The sequence below is a fragment of the Callorhinchus milii genome, unplaced genomic scaffold (genome assembly GCF_018977255.1).
Source record: "Callorhinchus milii isolate IMCB2004 unplaced genomic scaffold, IMCB_Cmil_1.0 Scaffold2, whole genome shotgun sequence".
Taxonomy (NCBI): Eukaryota; Metazoa; Chordata; class Chondrichthyes; order Chimaeriformes; family Callorhinchidae; genus Callorhinchus; species Callorhinchus milii.
The window spans coordinates 3,085,560-3,105,504 of NW_024704743.1; the positions used below are offsets into that span (position 1 = coordinate 3,085,560).

A 19,945-nucleotide genomic window follows, 5' to 3' on the forward strand; every position below is an offset into this window, starting at 1 on the left:
ACTCCAAAGCAACCGGTCACGCTGCAGCCTTCGCAGCCCATCCCTGCGTTTAAGGGTCTCCAAACCAATTCCATTCATCCCAACTACACGTGGAAATCCCAGGGATAGGTTTGTTGGAATGGAATGCGCTCTCTCTCTCCCTGGAGGGAGGCATCTTGCTGACCTAATTCCAGGCAGTATTAGGCGCAGGTTGGCGAGAGCCAAGGCTTGTGTGCGGCATGGGGGGAGCCCGGAGTGTGCGTTGGGGTAACTGCTGGAGTCTAACCAGCTAAAACCCACACACATAGCTCGGCCATTGATATCGCTGTCTGGCCAAGCCTTCCCTCCGTTCCCCACTATGCATTAGAGTATATTCATATATACCCGGGTTCTATTCCCAGGCAGGGCGAAATGTTGGTCAAGTTTCCTTACTCCACACACCTCTGTTTACCTCGCAGTAAGTAGGAACCCAGTTGTTAGTCACCTGCGGGGTACTCCAGGGCTCCATCCTTGGCCCTCTTATTTCCCTTATCTATATGCTCCCTCTGGGCAATGTATTCCGCTGACATGGTATAAACTTGTATGCGGATTACACACAAATCTACTTTGTCTCCTCCAGTACCAACTCTAGGTCCTTCTATCAGCTTGTCTGGCAGACATCAATGCCTGGATGAATGCAAACTTCCTACAGCTGATTGTGGACAGGACGGAAGCCACACTCCTTGGCTCCTGTCAACGTCTTTACTCCTGTGGATCTAAACTCCTCAACCTCCCTCCCTCTGTTCTCCCTCAAACTCACCGAACCAGTGCGCAATTTAGGCATCCGGTTCAACCCCCAGCTGTCCTTCCTCCCCCACACCCAGTTCCTGACCAGGAACGCCTTCTTATACCTCTGCTACATTGCCCGCCTCCAACCGTACCTTACCCCAAATGGAGCTGAAACCCTCGTGCGTGCATTTGTCATCTCCCACTTGGATTACACAAACACTCTCCTCTCTCCGGCTCCACTGTTCAAAAGATTCAGCTCATTCAGAATCTGCTGACCACATACTTACCCGGACCAACTCCGTACCCACATCTCACCAGTTCTGGCCAGGCTCCACTGGCTCCTCATAATGATGTATCAACTTCAAGATCCTCACACTCGTGTTAAAATACCTCCCTATCTATCCTCACTCCACCACCTGGCGCCTCCGCTTGACTGGCACTGGCCTCCTACTCGTCCCTCGCACCCTCCACCCCACCAACGGAGGTCGCGCTTTCAGCCACTACGTCCTAAAACTCTGGAACGCTCTCCCTCAATCCCTCCGCCTTGCCCCCTCTCTCCCCTTTTTTCAAGTCACTCATGAAAACCTTCCTCCTCGACCATGCTTACTCCCAACCCCCAGCTCGGAGTCAGGCTCCACCACTGGTAAGCGCTGAGACTCTACCCTGTGTGGAGAGTGCAGGTGTTGCTGTACATACCTACGTACTATGGGTCCACACCGCTTGGTTTGAATACTGTTGAGCACGGAGATGCGTTTGTGTGTGTGGTAGACAACAAAAATGCCACATAGGGGAACTGAGAGTAGCTGATCGCCACACTAAGAGGAACTGTTTTGATCTTGCTCGCTCAACTTAGTTGAGGCTAATACGCGAGAAGGTTATATTGTGTTGCAATTTGCAATTGCTGAGAAATGATTCTTTGACCCAACGCTTACAGTTCCCGCTACTGTGGTTACAGTTCCCGGTAAGGTTTCGCAAATGAAGTCAGCATCTGGGAGGTCTAAAAGTAAGTTTCATTTCAACAATCAGTTTCTGAAAAGTTTGCCTTTTAAAAAAAAAAGCTGAATAATTAAAAAATCCGAAAAACACGTTCAGCGGGTGGAAGGGAATGACGATACGGTTTTTTTATCGTCAACAATTCAATATAATAATAATAATCCTTGCATTTGATATAGCGCTTTTCACGTCGGGAGGACGTCCCAAAGCGCTTCACAGAATATACTGTAAAGTGAATTGACTGTATATTTGTGGGCGAACGCGGCAGCCAATTGCGCACAGCAATGTCCCACAAACAGTCGTAGATTGAAAATGACCAATTTATTATTGTTTGGGGTTTTGGAGGGATTATTATTAGGCTCTGTGTGGAGTAAGGAAACTTGCCCAAGGTTTCGCCCTCTGCCTGGAATTGAACTCAGGTCTCTCGCTTGCAAAGCGAGTGCTCTAACCACTGAGCCACAGGACTCCACGATGATTAATCCTGGCATTTTATACAGCACTTCATGACTTTATCGAGACGTCTCGATGCGCTTCAAAACTGGAGTGTTGTGACTGTTTTTGTGGGTGAATGCGGCACGCGATTTGTGCACAGCAGCATTCCCACAAACAGTCATAGAGCGAGTGAACAGTTTTATCTGGGGGATTGTCGGCCAGAACACCGGGAGAGAGAGAAACTCCCTCTCTTTACCAATAGTGCTGTAGAATCGTTAATGTCCACCTGATCAGGCATACATAAGCCAGGACCTTGGCTTGACATCTCATCTGAAGGACGACACCTCCTACAATGCAACGCTCCCCCCAGCACTGCGCTGGAGTTAGTTTAGCCTTTTCAGACCAGTTTAGATTGGGATTATTCTCCTGAGAGCAGAGAAGGTTGAGGGAAGATTTAATAAAGGTGTTCAAAATTATGAGGGGCTTTCACAGAGTAAGTAAGGAGAAACTGTTTCCTGTGGCAGGTTGGTCGGTAACCAGAGGACACAGATTTAAGATAAATTGGCAAAAGAATCAAAGGGGAAATGAGGAGACATTTTTTTTTAACCGGAGAATTGTTATGGTCTGGAATGCACTGCCTGAAAGGGTCTGGAAGCAGGTTTGATAGTAGCTTTCAAAAAGAGCATAGGATAGGTAATTGAAAAGGCATCCGGTTCGACCCCCAACTGTCCTTCTTCCCCCACATCTGGTCCCTGACCAGGACCGCCTTCTTCCAACTCCGCCACAGTGCCCGCCTCTGACCTCCGACCGTACCTTACCCCAAATACAGCCGAAACCCTCGTGCATGAGTTTGATACCTCCCGCTTGGATTACTCCCACGCACTCCTCCCCGGTCTCCCCAGCTCCACCATTCACAAGATCCAGCTCATTCAGAACTCTGCCGCCCGCACACTTACCCGGACCAAACTCCGTACCCACATCTCACCAGTTCTGGCCCAGGCTCCACTGGCTCCCCGACACCGAACGGATCAACTTCAAGATCCTCACTCTCGTGTTCAAATCCACTACCTCCCCGTCACCTCCCTCCCTCTCCAACTTCCTCACTCCCCAATCCTCCGCTCGACTGGCACCGGCCACCTGCTCATCCCTCGCGCCCTCCGCCCCACCATCGGAGATCGTGCTTTCAGCCACTACGTCCCAAAACTACAGGAACATTCTCCCTCAATCCCTCCGCCTTGCCCCCTCTCCCCTTTCAAGTCCCGCCTGAAAACTTTCCTGTTCGACCGTGCTTTCGGCCACCTCTCCCCTGCCCCCGGCTCCGCCACTGTTAAGCGCTGTGGGACGCTATTCTGCGTTGAGGGTGCTATACCAGTGCAAGTTGTTGTTGTCGAAAAGGAAAAATTTGCAGGAATATAGGGTAAGAGCGGGGGAGTGGGCCTAGCTGGTAGCTCTTTAAAAAGAGCCGGCAGAGGCACCCTGGGGCGAATGGCCTCCTTCTGTACTGTAAGATTCTATGAGTTGGCAGCAAACGATATGACTTATTGAGGGATTATAGCCACACATTAAAAAATGAGAAATGAACAAAGACGTATTTGCTTAATGATTCATCCAATTTGTGGTTATGTAAAGAGAAGTGTGAGATGCTGTACGGGAAGGAGATTTACAAAGAGGACCGTCAAACAATATAAAAACTATTTCCTTACCTCCACATCCTACACTGTTAATCCTCATGTTATTAACCCATTATTTCGCCGCAATGTCTTGCATTGCTTACCTTCACAATCAAGCCTTTGGTCTAACTGGTAATAAAAACCTCGCATTTGATAATAGTGCCTTATCACGTCGTTGAGATGTCTCAAAGCGCTTCACATACACTGTAAAGTGTGCATTTTGTAGGCGAAACACGGCAGCTAATTGCGCACAGCAATTTCCCACAGTGGTGGATTGAGTGACCAAATTTATGGAGTTTTTATGGAGGGATTATTACCCCCAGAAAGCAATCCGCCAATCAACTAACAACCGGGTTCCTACTTACTGCTAGGTAAACAGAGGTATGTGGAGTAAGGAAACTTGCCTAAGGTTTCACCCTGTCCTGGAATTGAACCCGGGTCCTCTCGCTGCAAGGCGAGCACTCTTAACCACTACGCTATGATCCTTACGGCCTGTTCTGATTCCATTGCTCACGGTTCTAAAGGAAATACAAGAGGACAACGGCATCACAAAAAGTTTTCCTTTTATTACCTGCAGCCTAGAGAGATTCTCACTTTACTTTCTCAGGTAAACTAGTAAAAATACTGTCACTCTTGTTGTGTTGAAATGCGGTTCCCAATGTACTAACTGACGTTGAGGATTATTATCCCAACCGCAATTAACGGACGGCTTAGCTTGGCGGCGTGTTTTCCTTACCGTCCGAGGATCTTCGCTGATGTTCGGGGCTGGATTGTAACGGACACAGAAAATGAAGCACTTTCCTTTGCTAGCTCTCTGCTACAATGGAGGTTTGTGTTATTTTTTTATTAAAAAAAAAACCCAGTGTCACAAAAGACAGCAACTACGTTGCTGACTGGGAATAGGGCAGCTTTGCCTGTCTCTGGTTCCCAGCGGTCAATTACACAGAAAAAACCAACAGTCAAGTCTTCGCCCAGGCAGGAGCCTAATGTTTTGGTGTTTTTCTTTTTTTTTTGTCATTTGTATTGAACGGAAATCGTACATCCATCGAGCCCCCGCCCCCCCCCTCCCCCCACCACCCTCAGCGGGCTGGGGGTTTCCGGCTCCTGTGGGAGGGTAGTGGAGGAAGGGAGGTGGGCCTCGGTGATCAGGCAGCTGGACAGGCCCGAGGGTCAAGGCTGTGCCCCGGTCACGACGGCAATAGGTGGCCCCAGGGGGTTGGGGGAGATGATTGGAGATCCGGTGAGCGGCCCAAGGGGCTGCGAGATGGGCAGTGATGGTATACCTGGAAAGAGAGAGGGAGAGAGAGAAACACAGCCAGGTTAGGCAGAGACACAGCACAACATCCCTTATCTGCATAGAGGTGTGAACCTGCCTAACGGGTAGGGTGGTCCTAGCTGGACAAGCAGCAGGAAAGCTGCTAGTTCGCTTCCAGCAGTTACCCATTGGGCACTCCCGGCTCCCCAAGCCTTGGCTCTTGCCGAACTGCGCCTAATGCTGTACTCTCTGTCCGGAATTAGGTAAGCAGGATTCATCCCTCCAGGGAGAGAATGTGCATTCCATTCCAGCAATCTCGTCTCCGGGATTTTCCGTTCAGGTGGGAGGCGTGGAATTCTCAGCTTAGTTTGGAGACTCTTAAGCACGGTGATGGGTTTCCGCTGCGGCAGACACCTGACCGGTCATAAATAAAAAGTCAGGGCTTTGAGGGCTCCGAAGTGTTGCCCCATACGAGGGGCACGCTATAAATACAAGTTGTGGTTGCCTCAAAGTAGTTGTTCTCAGAGGGAGGAGGGAAGGAGATGAAGTGTCTGGTCCTTTTCCGTGTACTAAGGGCGCCCTCCAGAGGGCCAGACATGCAGTAGCTTTGCCTCCAACTGTGCTGCAACCAAAAAACAGAGGAGGTGGAGCTGGGAGGCGAGGAGAGGGGTGGGGATGGAGATGGGGGGGGGTCAAGGGCTTCATTTTGGACGTGATGGAGGTGAGAGAGGAGGGTGTATACGAGGTCCAAGGTGAGGAGGGAGGGATGAGTTGGAGGCCGGAGTGTGAGGGGGAGGAGGTGGGGGAGCAGCAGAGAGGGCAGAGGCAGACAGTTATTCCGTACGTCCTTGATAAGCTCAGACAGAGCAAAGGGGATAAACGATGTGCACAATTCACTGTCGCGTTTCATCCACAAAATACAGTCGCTTCGCTTTACAGTATATCCTGTGAAGCGGGGTGGGGTGGGTGGGCGGGTTGATGGGGGTGGGTGGGTCGGTTGGGGTGAGGGGGTAGTGGGGGTGGAGTGGGGAGTAGCGGGTGGAGTACGTACAGAAATAAGAATGCTCCATGGCCTCTCTGGCTGTGAGCCTCAGCTGGTGATCGTAGCGCAGCAACTTGTCCAGGAAGTCCAGGGCCTCTGAGCTGACCAGGTGCTGGTTCTCACTGTGCACAAAGCGCTCCCACCTCTTGCGAGAATGCCTGTGGAGGTGACAGAAACCGATCAAATGCTGTATCAAATGCAAAGATTATTATTATTATTTTCATAGAATTGTACAGCACATCGTGCCTGTACCAGCTCTTTCAAAAAGCCACCATCTAGTCCCACTCCTCTCTTACTCTATAGCCCTGCAAATTTTTTTTCAATGACATATCCAATTCCCTTTTGACAGTTATAATAATCCTTGCATTTGATATAGCGCCTCATCACGTCGTTGAGACGTCTCAAGGATGCACTGTAAACTGTAGTGACTGCATTTTTGTGAGTAAAACGCAGCAGCCAATTGGGCACAGCTGTGTCCCACAAACAGTCGTGGATTGAATGACCAAATTGTTATTATTATTATTCTTTTGGGAGTTATTATTGAATCTTATTGAATGTTCAGCAGCCTTGCTCACCTGCCCAAGATATCATTAAAGCGTGGATCCAGCTCAATGTTGTATTTGTCAATGTAATCGTACAGATCTTCTGTGCCCAGCACCTTGGCAATCCTCACCAGCTGTCAACAAAGGCAGGGATCAGCCAGCAGCACCACCACAACTTGCATTTATATAACAACAACAAATTACATTTACACAACACCGAAGGCGCTGGACAGTTAAGAGTCTGCACCCGAGCAGTGGGATTAGAAGGGGTGGGAGGGCAGGGAGGGTGACCGAAGTGCAATCAAAGAGGAGGGTCTTGAGACGTCACTTGAAGGAGGCAAGGGATCTATCTGTTCTGTAATAAGGAACCTGGCAAGAATTGGGGTGATAGGGTGCGGAGTTTGAAGGATACAGGAGAGGGGAAATCGAGGGGTGTAAGAGAGGGGAATGGAGCCTGGCAAGGAATTATGTGATGGGGTGTGGAATTGAAGGATGTACCGTCGCACTGAGAAATCTCACCTGATCGTAGTTATCGTGACCGTGGAAGAATGGTTCCTTCCTGAAGATCATGCTGGCCAGCATACAGCCCAGACTCCACATGTCCAGACTGTAATCGTACATCTGGGGAAACAACCAAGCCTCCGTTATGCCCCCCACCTCTATGCCACACCCCCCAAAACCCCCTTCCGGACCACAGGAAACACTGTGAGATGTTTTTAATAATAATCCTTGTAGAGTGGATTTGGATGTGAATTTGTTGGCGAAACACGGCAGCCAATTCTGCACAGCGCTGTCCCACAAACAGTTGTGGATTGACTGACCCATTTTTTTTTAACTTTACCCCCAGAAAGCGATCCACCAATTTGACTAACAAGCCGGTTCCTACTAACTGGTGGGGGAATCCAGAACAAGGGACACAGTCTTAAAATTAAGAGCCAGGCCACTGAGGAGTGAAATTCGGAGGCAGTTTTTCACCCAAAGGGTAGTGGAAATCTGGAACCCTCTCCCCCAAAAGGCTGCGGATGCTGGATCCATTCACATTGTCAAAACTGAGATGGATAGATACGTGTTAGGTCAGGATATTAAGGGATACGGGTTGGTAATTGGATTTGAGGTACAGATCAGGCATGATCTTAGAAAATGACGGAACAGGCTCGAAGGGCTGAACGGCCTCCTCCTGTTCCTACGTTTCTTTGTTTCTTTGTTACTGTTGGGTAAAGAGAAGCGGGTGGAGTAAGGAAACTTGTCTAAGGTTTCTCCCTGCCCAGGTCGTCTCTCTTGCGAGCGCACTAACCACTATGTTACGGGACGAATCATGTTATAGGCAATCGCACGCAGGTTTCTATGTATAAAGTGCCGGGGCCATGCTGGTGTGGCTAGCGGGCTCGCTTACCTACCTGGTAATCTACCAACAGCTCAGGGCCCTTGAAATACCTGGAGGCCACCCGCACGTTGTACTCCTGGCCTGGGTGGTAGAACTCTGCCAGCCCCCAGTCTATCAGTCGGAGCTACAGCCCAGAAAACACACCGTCAGTACAGACAGCAAGGAGGGACACAACAACAAGAACATTACGTTTACACAGCGCCTTTTGCAGCTCCCCCTCATTACGTCACGCCTTACAAAGTGCTGGGCCGACAGGGATTTGGACCCAAGTTGGGATCAGGAGGGGTGGAGGGTAGGGAGGGTAGGGAGAGGAGAGTGGCCGAATGTGCAGTCAAAGAGGAGGAACTTAAGGCGTGCTTTGAAGGAAGCAAGGGATGTGCGAGGCGAAGGGACTGTGGGATGGAGTTCCAGAGGATAGGGGCAGAGAAGCTAACACAACAATTTGCATTTACATAGTTCCCTTCACACAGGGCAACGTCTCGGAGCATTTAGGGATGCAGTGGAGAGAAATAAACATCGGATATAGTGCCTTATCAATGTTGTCGAGACGTCTGAAAGCGCTTCACAGGATAAATTGAGAGCAGGGCAGATTCCTGCGCTGTAAGTTTCCTGGTTCTGTCTCCAGGCTGGAGTTGACTGTTTAAAGCTTCCCCGGGTATCAATCAACAGTGGGAACAGTTCAGCAGATACCGTCTTTAGGGCAGTGACCGGGGCACCGTACCTTTCTGTGTTCGTGGTCGATCATGACATTGTGTGGTTTGACGTCTCTGTGCATGATGCCCATACTGTGACAGTAATCCAGAGCCTACAGCAGAGTCACCCAGATTAGTGCGAGACAGGAGAGAGAGAAAGACGGAGAGAGATACAGAGACAGATAGAACGACACAGAGAGAAACGGAGAGACAGATAGAGACACAGAGACAGACACAGAGAGGGGGGAAGAGGGTAATACACTGCCGTCACACCTCCACACACGCATACCCCACCCCCCATCCCAACATACGTGCATCAATTTACAGCACCCCCCCACCCACCCAAACAAACATACACACACAGCCTTCCCGCCGCCCCATAAATGCACATATTGATATAAACACACACTGACTTGTGCACACTTTGACAACCCTCCACACTCGCAGCCCAGGCTGTCAGCTGCCTCCCCGCCCATGACAATGACAGACAGACGACGAGAATTCTCACCTTTAGAATTTCATACATGTAGAATCGAATGTCATAGTCAGATAACGTCTGATATAATTGCTGTCAAAATGGAGAGAGTCTGATTATCCATCCGATCGCCAGGTTCGCCAATAAACCTCTCTCCCTCCCATCACCCCTCTCTACCTCCCCCATCACCCGGCCCTCTCCCCATCCCATCACCGCTCCTCCTCATTACTCCTCTCCCCTACCATCACCCACCCCTCTCCCCCATCATTAAAGACGATTAAAGGGGGTAAATTCAGAGCAAATCTGCAGAAACACTACCTCAGTAAGCGAGTAGTAAACTTATGGAACAGGCTCCCGAGGGAGACAGGCGGTGGAAGCAGAAAATGTTGTTTGTTACAAATCGGCTAACAAATTAGATGGATTTCTGCTAGAAAATAATATCTGGGGATACAGTATATAGTTTGAGACATGACGTGTCAAGCGACTGCCAGGATGGTGGAAAGGCAAATGAGATGGACCTTGATTTTCTTTCGCCAGCAAATTCTTATGCTCTAATGAGGACGTCTCAAGGGGCTGGAAAGGGCAAGACAGAACAGGGCAACCCCCACACGCACAAATAGACAGGGTGTCCACCAAGTCATGTTACCCCCATGTGAGTTTTTTTTTCCTACAGCGCACTGATCGACAACTGAAACGTGTGGCAGAACGATGCTAATTGGGTTTAGAAGCAGTTACTGTATTCAGTACAAGTGTTTAACGGTACTTAAGATGTCCAGAGGATCGATGTGAGTGAGTGAGTGAGTGAGTGAGTGAGTGAGTGAGTGAGTGAGTGAGTGAGTGAGTGAGTGAGTGAGTGAGTGAGTGAGTGAGTGAGTGAGTGAGTGAGTGAGTGAGTGCTATCATTTTCATGGCAGATAACGATCCCCTCGCCATGATCAGTGCCACTTCCGCCGTAACACAGATGGAGGGAGGAGGTGAAACACATCTCCAGCGGCATGTTTCATCTCCTCCGCAGTCTTATATCCCTGGTTTGTGTCAGGAGGGTAACGGGACTTTGTGGACACCCTGTACTCACACCCTCAGTGTTATCTGGGACCCTTACCTTAAAATCTGTATTGTTTACGTGTTCAAACACCAGCGCAGGCGTCCGAGACTGAGGGGCCGACCCGAGGCGTGGAGAGAAAGGAGGAGGTTTAGTGCTGTGTGCATTTGATATAGCGCCTGATCGCCTTGTTGAGACGTCTCAAAGTATACAGAATATACTGTAAAGTGTAGTGCGCTGGAGTTTTTGTGGCCAAAACTCGGCAGCCAGTTTGCACACAGTAGTGTCCCACAAACAGTCATGGAGTGAGTGACCAATAGTTTATGGGGGGGGGAATTTATTGACAAGGACACAGGGGGAAACTTCCTTCAGGTGGATGGTAAAGATCCCACGGCACTATTAGAAAAGAGAAGGGAGTTTCTCTCTCCCGGTGTCCTTGGCTGAAATCCCCCAGATAACAAATTGGTCACTAAATGGCTGTTTGTGGGACATTGCTGTGTGCAAACTGGCTGCCATGTTTGGCCCTAGCACTTCCCCACGTCTCCGTCCTGCTTGTTCCCCAATCCACTACCCATCGCCTCCGCTCGGCTGGCTCAGTCCCTCGTGCCCTCCGTTCCACCATTGGCGGCTGTGCTTTCAGCCACTACGCCCTGAAAGTCTGAAGCACTCTTCCTCAAATTCCCTCCAACTTCATCCTCCACCCACCCACCACTCCCTGGCTCGGCATCTGGCTCCACCACTGTTAAGCGCCCCGAGACTCTGTCCCGCGTGAGGGGCACTACATAAATGCCAGTTGTTGTTGTTGTTACTCACCACAGGATCTTTCACTATGTCGAGCAGGTTGATAATGTTGGGGCCACCGCGCAGATTCTCTAAGATCTTTATCTCTCGTTTTATTTTCTTCTTTTTTACCGGCTGTGGAAGCAAAGAGATGACATTCAGGGCCAACCCAGTGAGGAAGGGAGGGGAGGAGGGGGAGGGAGTGGCGAGATAGTAGAGGGCAAGGAGTTGGGGAAGGTAACAATCATCACTGCCGATGATAGCGCGGCCTGGCTCATCGGTGGGACCTGGAAGGGCAGTCCAGTCGCTGGGGGCAGGGAATCCTCCCACTCAACTCCTGTTAACCCTGCAAACCAAAGCCCTCGTGAGTAGGGCGGTCCCAGTTGGACAAGCAGCGGGAAAGCTTGTCAGACAGCGCTCTCAATAGCAAGCTATGTGGTTTTAGCTGGTTAGACTCCAGCAGTCACCCTGACCGCACTGTCTGGGGTGCCCAAGCTTTGGCTGTTAAGAGTGCGCATTCCATTCCAACATTCTCACTCCCAATCTCTGGGATTTCCATGTGTAGATGGGATGTATGGAATTCACAGTTTGGTTTGGACACTCATAAGCACGCTGCTGGGTTTTCGCATGTGTGGGACATCCGGCTGAGCAGACGTTTTTTAAGCAAACGAAACAAATTCTTGCCCAACTCATGTTTTGATAATATTTGACTCAAATACTGAGAGCCGTCTCGTCACACTCACCTTGAGGATTTTGACCACGACTTTCTCGTTGTTTGTGATATTAATCGCTTCAAAAACTTCACTGTATTTTCCACGGCCTAATTTCCGAACTAACTGATAATCATCTTGGTTTCTGTCAGAAACAGGGAAAGCAGAGTCAGTCTAGGCAAGAGAGCAGAAATATCATAAAGTATTTATAAGGGGAAATCTCTCTGATCTCATTCTCTCTCCCTATCGTGTCTGTGCTGGTGCTCGCTCCCCCACTGGAGCTCTCTACTCTAACCCCATTGCTCAATTGCTTCATTATGAGCAATGCAAAGTAAAACTTTATATATAAAAAAATTTCATGTATTGGTTTACTTGCACTGCACAGACACAAGTGAGAATGAGCAGCTGTGTCTGAGGGACAGAGATGCGGATAAAGGGAAGAAAGAATTTTGTGTGACAGCCTGGCGCAGTGGTAGCACTCGCGACTCGGGAGTCAGAAGGTAGTGGGTTCAAGCCCCACATTGAGACGAACTCACACAGTCTAAGATGACACTCCAATGCAGCGCTCTGGGTGCGTTGCATTGTCAGAGGTGCCGCTCTTCGGATGAGATGTTAAACCGAGGTCCCGTCTGCCTGTTCGGGTGGGTGTAAAAGATCCCACAGAGATATTTGAAAACAGAAGGGAGTTTCTCTCTCCTGGCCAACAATTCCCCAATTAAAATTGGTCACTCGCTCCACGACCGTTTGTGGGACCCTACTGTGCGCAACTGTCGCCTACAAAATATACAGTCAATCCAATTTACATTATAGCATGTCTTCACGTTTTGAGACTTCTTTCCGACATGATAGAACGCTATATCGAACGCAAGGATTACTATTATTGTATTCTTGCGCTGCCCCGGATCCCAAAAAGCCTTTCATTAATTACTGCCCACTCCAGTGACTGTTATTGAAATCACTTCAAGAGAGGCAGTCACTTTGTTCACAGCAGAATTTCAGGATTGTTGGCCAGTCCAATGACACTGGGAGAAACTCCTCCCTTTCCAATATTGGCACGACGACGACAACAAATTCACATTAATTTATGAAGCACCTTTCATAGGGGATGGGAGTCCCAAGGCACAGCAGGGGCCTTGATTTAACATATGTATTTACATACACACACACACACAAATAGATTTAACAGAACAAATCTGCGGAAACACTACTTCAGTGAGCAAGTAGTAAACTGATGGGAGACAGACGGTGAAAGCAGAAAACTAGATGGACCGTGGCAAAAGGCAAAATGCTGGAAACCTGAAATAAAAGTAGAAGTCGCTGGGAACACTCAGCAGGTCAGGCAGCATCTATAGAGAAGAAAGTGAGTTAATGTTTCAGGTCGATGATCTTAGTCTGACGATGGACTTTGACGTCTTTGGCAAATTCTTATGTTCTTATGAACGGCACACCTGAAAGCGCTCTCCCCCCCCCCCCCCAAGGCTGCACGGAAGCATCAGCCTGGATTGTGAGCTCAAAGTCCCCAACTTTCTGACCCGAAGCAAGAGCCCCCACTGCACCAATGGATGGGAGAGGAGCAGTCAGTGTCTCGATAAGAGGGGAGAGAGAAAATGTTGCACTCACCCCCACTCAACTACGTGCGACTCGTAATCCCAGTACTCGCGGGGTCTCTGCGTGTTAACGTCAGCGTACACCCTGGCTCTGCTGGGCACCGGCCCCGACATGATTCAGGAGAGGAGGTGAAATGGTTCAGGAGAGGAGGTGAAATGGTTCCTTCCAATATTGCCTGGAAACAAGAAGCCAAAGGGTTGAGCTTTGTGTTAAATGGCGGCTGCAGGTCAGTCGGTGGCTCAATATCTGCTTTCATCTCCTCGGTCGGGCAGTTGGATTTAATCATAATAATAATCCGTGCATTTATATAGCAACTCATCATGTCATTGAGACGTGTCAAAGCACTTCACAGAATATACTGTAAAGTGGAATTGACTTATAACGCGATTTAAAATGTATTTTGTGGGCGCACAGCGGTGTCCCGCAAACTGTGCCGGATTGAGTGACCAAATGCAAAGATCTTTATTATTGTTGATAAGACGGTCTCAAATGCTTCACACTGATGGCTGTGAAGTGCTTATTTGTATGTGAGTCCAGCGGTCAGTTTGCACACAGGAACGACCCACAAAAAAGCCACAAAGTGAACGACTAACTACCTGGGGATGTTAAAATTGGACCCAATTGGAAAATAGAAGCATGTCACTCTCTCCTGGTGTCCTGGCTGACAATCCCCCAGACTCATCACATATTCACCTCACGGCTGTTTGTGAGATTTTGCTGCGTGCAAATTGGTCGTAGTGTTTTCCTACAAAAACGGTCGAAACAGTGAACAGTAGTCGCTGCAAAGGTCCTTTGATAGGTTTCGCTGTGTAACAATTCTCTGGAGAAATATAAAAATATATAAAAAAAGAATATTGAATAGTGATTGAGAGGATACAGAGGAGGGCAACCAGAATGATTCAGGGGATGGAGAGACAGGACTATGAGGTGCCATTATATAAACTGGGCATGTTCACGCTACAAAAGAGAAGGTTGAGGGGCGATATGATTACGCTCTTTAAGATTCAGAAGGGACAAGATAATGTAAACCATGATAAGCTGTTTTATCTTGAACTGAACAGTAGCAGCAGAGGACACGGCCTGCGACTGAAGAGGGTAAATTCAGAAAAAATCTGCGGAAACACTACCTCAGTGAGCGAGCAGTAAACTTATGGAACAGGTTCCCTTGAGAAACAGCCGGTGGAAGCAGAAGTTTTTGATCCTTTCAAGAACAAATTAAGATAGATTTCTGCTAGAAAATAATATCTCGGGATAGATTCAGGATACAGTTTGGGACGCAACATGTCAAGCGACTGCCAGGATGGTGGAAGGCGAACGAGGTGGACCTCGGTCTTCTTTCGCCCGCAAATTCTTATGCTTTTATGAAATCGCGGTTTCCCTCCCGCTCCCGCGCTCACTGTCGCACGTTTTAAAAGGACTGAGAGCTGACACACTGGGCACTGCCCAGAGGTGGAGAGAGAGCAACTACGTACCGTGTGGGAAGCTCACGGCTGTGAATCATTAAAACCGAGTCCAGTAATAATAATAATACAAATTATTAACAGAGAATTATTCTGCCACTGACTGCCCGACCAGCCTGGATCATCAACAAACACTTGGGAGGGGCAGACAGGAATTCTTCCCATTCAGCTCCGGTTAACCCTGCAAGCCAACACGCTAACGGGTAGGGTGGTCCGAGCTGGACAAGCAGCGGGCAAGCTGGCCAGGCAGTGATATCAATGGCAAGCTGTGTGGTTTTAGCTGGTTAAACTCCGGCAGTCACCCCCAACGCGCACACTGGGTCCCACAAGCCTTGGCTCTTGCCATCCTTTGCCCAATAATCTCAGGAATTAGGTAAGCAGCGTGCTTCCCTCCAGGGAGAGAGTGCGCATTCCATTCCAACAACAGGGAAATTTCCAAGTACAGGGAACGTACATATGTTGAACTGTATTGGTTTGGATATCCTTAAGCTTGGTGATGAGTCAGACCCCTACAGTCCACCTGAAGACGTCAGAGGATGGTCTCAGTTGAACGTTTCACCTGAAGGACATCACCCCTGACAATGCAGCGCTCTTTCTCACTCTCTCTCTCTCTGTCCCCCAGACCTGTGGTGGAGCGTCAACCCAGACTGCGAGCTCAGAGTCTCCGATGCTCTGCAAAGCTACTGAATTCAGCATCTGTGGCTCCTAAACGCCAACTGATGAAATCAATAACACTGATTATTAGAGGCTCCTTCCCCAGAGAGAGGAACACAGTCTCCTGTACCAGGTTTCTGGGCAATATTCCCCCAGAATAACCACACACTCACTTTGTGGCTGTATGTGAGTGTACGTGTGTGTGTGTGTGTGTGTGCGAGTGTTTGTGAGCATGTGTGAGTGTGTACCCGAGCCTGAGAGAGAGACCCTGCTGTGCACAAATTGGGTGCCAAACTTGCCCTCAAATAGGCACTACAAATCAATAGCAATTCCTGTTTTGATGCTAAAACGGTTAGATCAGGTGAGAGGATTATTTTATCCCGACAGCCTGTGCAGCCTGGCGCAGTGATAGCACTCTTGCCTCTGAGTCAGAAGGTTGTGGGTGGGTTCAAGCCTCACACTGGGACTTGGAATCACATAGTCTAAGCAACGCTCCAATACAGTGCTGGGTGGAGTTGTTCTATTGTCAGAGATGGCGTCCTTAGGGATGCGACATTAAACCGAGGCCCCCGTCTGTACCTGATCAGGTGTACGTTAAGAGATCCCGCTGCGCTAGTCGAAAAGAGACGGATGTTTCCTTTGCCGGTGGCCTGGCCGACAATCCCCCAGATCAAATTGGTCGCTCACTCCAAGGGCTTGTGGGACATTGCTGTACCCAATTGGGCTGCTGCGTTTCACCCACACAATACGCAGTCACTACACTTTACAGTATATCCTGTGAAGCGCTTTGAGGCATCTCGACACGATAAGGCGCTATTTCATAGGCAAGGATTATTATTAATATTAATATCATCATCATCATCTCAGGGCTCCAGAATCTCAACTTTACAGCACACAGGAGGCATTCGGCCAGTAGTTACCGGCTGGCTCTCTGAAGCAGCTCGCCATTCAGGCCCTCTACCCTCCCGCCCCACCCCCACTTTTACATTTTTCCTTTTCAAATATTTATCCCTTTTGCATTTCAATTCAAATACAGATTGGGCTTTGGCCAGCGTTTTGGGTTAGGTGTTCCATGCATTAAACCCTCGGTGTAGAAACATTCTCCTAACCTCTGTGGTCTTGGTGAAACATAATCATCGTAAGCAATAATGATAATAATCATCCTTGCAGTTGATACAGCGCCTTTCCCTTTTGGAGCACATCTCCACAAGCACCAGTAAGGTTTTCCTGTAAAGTGTAGTCACTGTGTGTTCTATGGGCCAACATAGCAGCCAATTTGCACGCAGCATCTTCCCATAAACAGTATGGAGTGAGTAACCAATTCTATCTGGGGGATTGCTGGCCAGGACACCGGGGGAGAGAGAGAAACTCCCTTCTCTGTTCCAATACCGCCATGGAGTTGTAAAATTGCCACCATGTTTGCCTACGAAGGCAGTCACCACACCAGCCTGTGAAGCAAATTTAAGAGCATTTCAAATTGAGAGACAGTGGATCAAATGCATGTTGTTTCCTTCAAAATCCATCCCTCGATCAGCTGAGAGAAACGAGGGCTTCAGAGCTGACAAACGTAAGAAGGGAGATTGCTTCAGCCTCTGGATTCCTCTGTAACATGTAAACCCCGGGTTGTACTGCAGCTTTACAGATGATCAAAACTAAAATGGGGTCCTGTATCTTAGCGCTTGCCTCACAAGCGAGTGGACCTGGGTTTGATTCCTGGGCAGGGCAAATCGTTGGGCAAGTTTCCTTACTCGACAGGCCTCGGTTTATCTAGCAGTAGGTAGGAACCCGGTTGTTAGTCGATTGCTGGAGATGGCTTTTCATGAGGACAATAATCCCTTCAAACATATTTTAAAAAAGTGGTCACTCAATCCACGACTGTCCGTGACACCGCTGAGGGCAATTGGCTGCTGCCACAAAATGCAGCCACTGCACTTCACAGGACGTCCTCCCGACGTGAAAGGCGCTCTATAAATGGAATCTTGTTGTTGTTGTTGTATATTCTGTGAAGCGCTTTGGGGCTTCTCGACAATGTGCTCAGGCGCTACATCAAATGTAAGGAATATTATTATTATTAAAAGCGTGAACTTAACACAGCTCAGAGGTGACCACTTTAAACCCCTGGATGTGGAGACTGTTGAGCGCAGATAGACAGGGACACAGTTCTCACACTCTCCCCCTTCTCAGCACTGTCTGAAGAGATTAGCTATGTGTGGCAGGAAAGAGGAGAGCCTGAGACACACACCAAACCACAGCCTCACCAGGCGAAAGACAGAGAGAGAGAGAGCTGCTGGGACCTGAGGGAGAGAGAGCTGGAGAGGGAGGGGGAAAGAGGGGCGGGAAGAGGGAGATGGGGGCAAGAAGGAGTGGGGGGGAGAGGGACAGGGGAGACGACGGTGGGGGGGGCAAGGAGGCAGGGTGGGGAGGGGGGAAGAGGCCGGGGTGGGGTGGGGCGAAGAAGCTGGGGGGAAGAGGCGGGGGGGGAAGAGATTGGGGGGGAAGAGGAGGGAAGGGGGGGCAGGGTAGAGGCAGGGAGGGAGGGGAGAGGCAGGCAGGGAGAGGGGGGGAAGAGGCAGGCAGGGAGGGAGGGAGAGAAGGGGGGGAAGAGGCAGGCAGGGAGGGGGGAAGAGGCAGGGAGGGAGGAAAGAGGCAGGCAGGGAGAGGGGGGGGAAGAGGCAGGCAGGGAGGGAGGGAGAAGGGGGGGGGAAGAGGCAGGCAGGGAGGGGGGAAGAGGCAGGGAGGGGGGAAGAGGCAGGGAGGGAGGGGGGGAAGAGGCAGGGAGGGGGGGGGAAGAGGCAGGGAGGGAGGGGGGGAAGAGGCAGGGAGGGAGGGGGGAAGAGGCAGGGGAGGGGGAAGAGGCAGGGATGGAGGGGGGGGAAGAGGCAGGGAGGGAGGGGGGGAAGAGGCAGGGAGGGAGGGGGGAAGAGGCAGGGAGGGAGGGGGGAAGAGGCAGGGAGGGAGGGGGGAAGAGGCAGGGAGGGAGGGGGGAAGAGGCAGTCAGGGAGGGGGGAAGAGGCAGGCAGGGGAGGGGGGGAAGAGGCAGTCAGGGAGGGGGGAAGAGGCAGGCAGGGAGGGAGGGGGGGAAGAGGCAGTCAGGGAGGGGGGGAAGAGGCAGGCAGGGAGGGAGGGGGGGGGAAGAGGCAGGCAGGGAGGGGGGAAGAGGCAGGGAGGAGGGGGGGGAAGAGGCAGGGAGGGAGGGGGGGAAGAGGCAGGGAGGGAGGGGGGGGAAGAGGCAGGAGGGAGGGAGGGAGGGGGGAAGAGGGAGGGGGGGGAAGAGGAGGGGGGAAGAGGCAGGGAGGGAGGGGGGGGGAGAGGGAGGGAGGGGGGGGGGAGAGGCAGGGAGGGAGGGGGGAAGAGGGAGGGAGGGGGAAGAGGCGGGGGGGGAGAGGCAGGGAGGGAGGAGGGGGGAAGAGGGAGGGAGGGGAAGAGGCAGGGAGGGAGGGGGAAAAGGCAGGGAGGGAGGGGGGGAAGAAGCAGGGAGAGAGGGAGGGGGGGAGAGGAGGAAGAGGAGGGAGGGGGGAGAGGGAGGGAGGGGGGAAGAGGAGGAGGGGGGAGAGGCAGGGAGAGAGGGAGGGGGGAGAGGAGGAAGAGGAGGAGGGGGAGGAGGAGGGAGGGGAGAGGAGGGGGGGGGAAGAGGAGGGAGGGGGGAGAGGGAGGGGGGGGAAGAGGAGGGAGGGGGGGAGAGGAGGGAGAGAGGGAGGGGGGAGAGGGAGGGAGGGAGGGGAGAAGGGAGGAGGGGGGAAAGAGGAGGGAGGGGGGGGGAGAGGCAGGGAGGAGGGGGGGAAAGAGGAAGGAAGGGAGGGAAGAGGAAGGGGGAAGGAAGAGGTGGAAGAAAGAGGAGGAGGGTGGGGGAGAAGGGGGGAGGTGGGGGGAAGGAGAGATGGAGGGAGGGCGGGAAGAAGGAGGGAGGGAGGGAGGAGGGGAGTGGGAGGGAGGAGTGATGGAGTGAGGGAGGTGGGTGGGGGGAGAGAGTGAGGCGGGAAGCGGGCGGAGAGGGGGAGGGGGGTAGAGTGAGGGGGCGGAATGGGGAGGAAGAGTGATGGGGGTAGAAAGGGGGAGGCGGGAGAAGGGAAGGGAGGAGTGAGAGAGAGAGAGAGAGAGAGAGAGAAAGGAGGGGAGTGAGAGAAAGAAAGAAAGAAAGGAGAGAGACAGAGAGGAGGGGGGAGAGGCCTGAGGCCTGCTGTGGCGCGGAGCCTGGGGCGGGGGGTAACTGCGGGGCCGCTCACCTGGCACCTCAGGCCTTTTCCCCGCTTTCCTCTCCTCCTTTTCTCTCTCTCTCTCTTTCTCTCTCTCTCCTCCTCCTCCTCCTCCCTCCACCACCACCTTCCCTCTCTCCTCTTCCTCCGGCTCCTCTCCGCGGGCAACGGCCGCCTCGCCTCACCTCCCAGCCTGCTCCGCGCCCTCCCCCGCCTCACCTCCCATCATCCCTCGCGCCACTTTTTCCCACACCCCCCCCCTCCCC

General features: G+C 51.2%; 1 protein-coding gene across 2 annotated transcripts; it reads right to left on the reverse strand.

Annotated features, from left to right (window-relative positions):
- Positions 1-4,671: 4,671 nt before the first annotated feature.
- zgc:86598 (STKc_CK2_alpha domain-containing protein) lies at positions 4,672-19,785 on the reverse strand. 2 transcript variants are annotated; one of them, XM_042332233.1, is made up of 12 exons: positions 19,710-19,785; positions 13,385-13,547; positions 11,798-11,909; positions 11,088-11,189; positions 10,335-10,385; positions 9,266-9,325; positions 8,787-8,870; positions 8,079-8,189; positions 7,201-7,302; positions 6,715-6,815; positions 6,149-6,297; positions 4,672-5,125 (listed from the first exon to the last, which is right to left on the reverse strand). In XM_042332233.1, exons 2-12 carry the CDS (start codon positions 13,483-13,485, stop codon positions 5,013-5,015), a joined length of 1,086 nt encoding a protein of 361 aa, XP_042188167.1. In that variant the 5' UTR covers positions 13,486-13,547; positions 19,710-19,785; the 3' UTR covers positions 4,672-5,012. The 2 variants fall into 2 exon arrangements, with proteins under 2 accessions (XP_042188167.1, XP_042188168.1); XM_042332234.1 differs by lacking the exon at positions 19,710-19,785 and adding an exon at positions 13,969-14,051.
- Between the last annotated feature and the right edge of the window lie 160 nt (positions 19,786-19,945).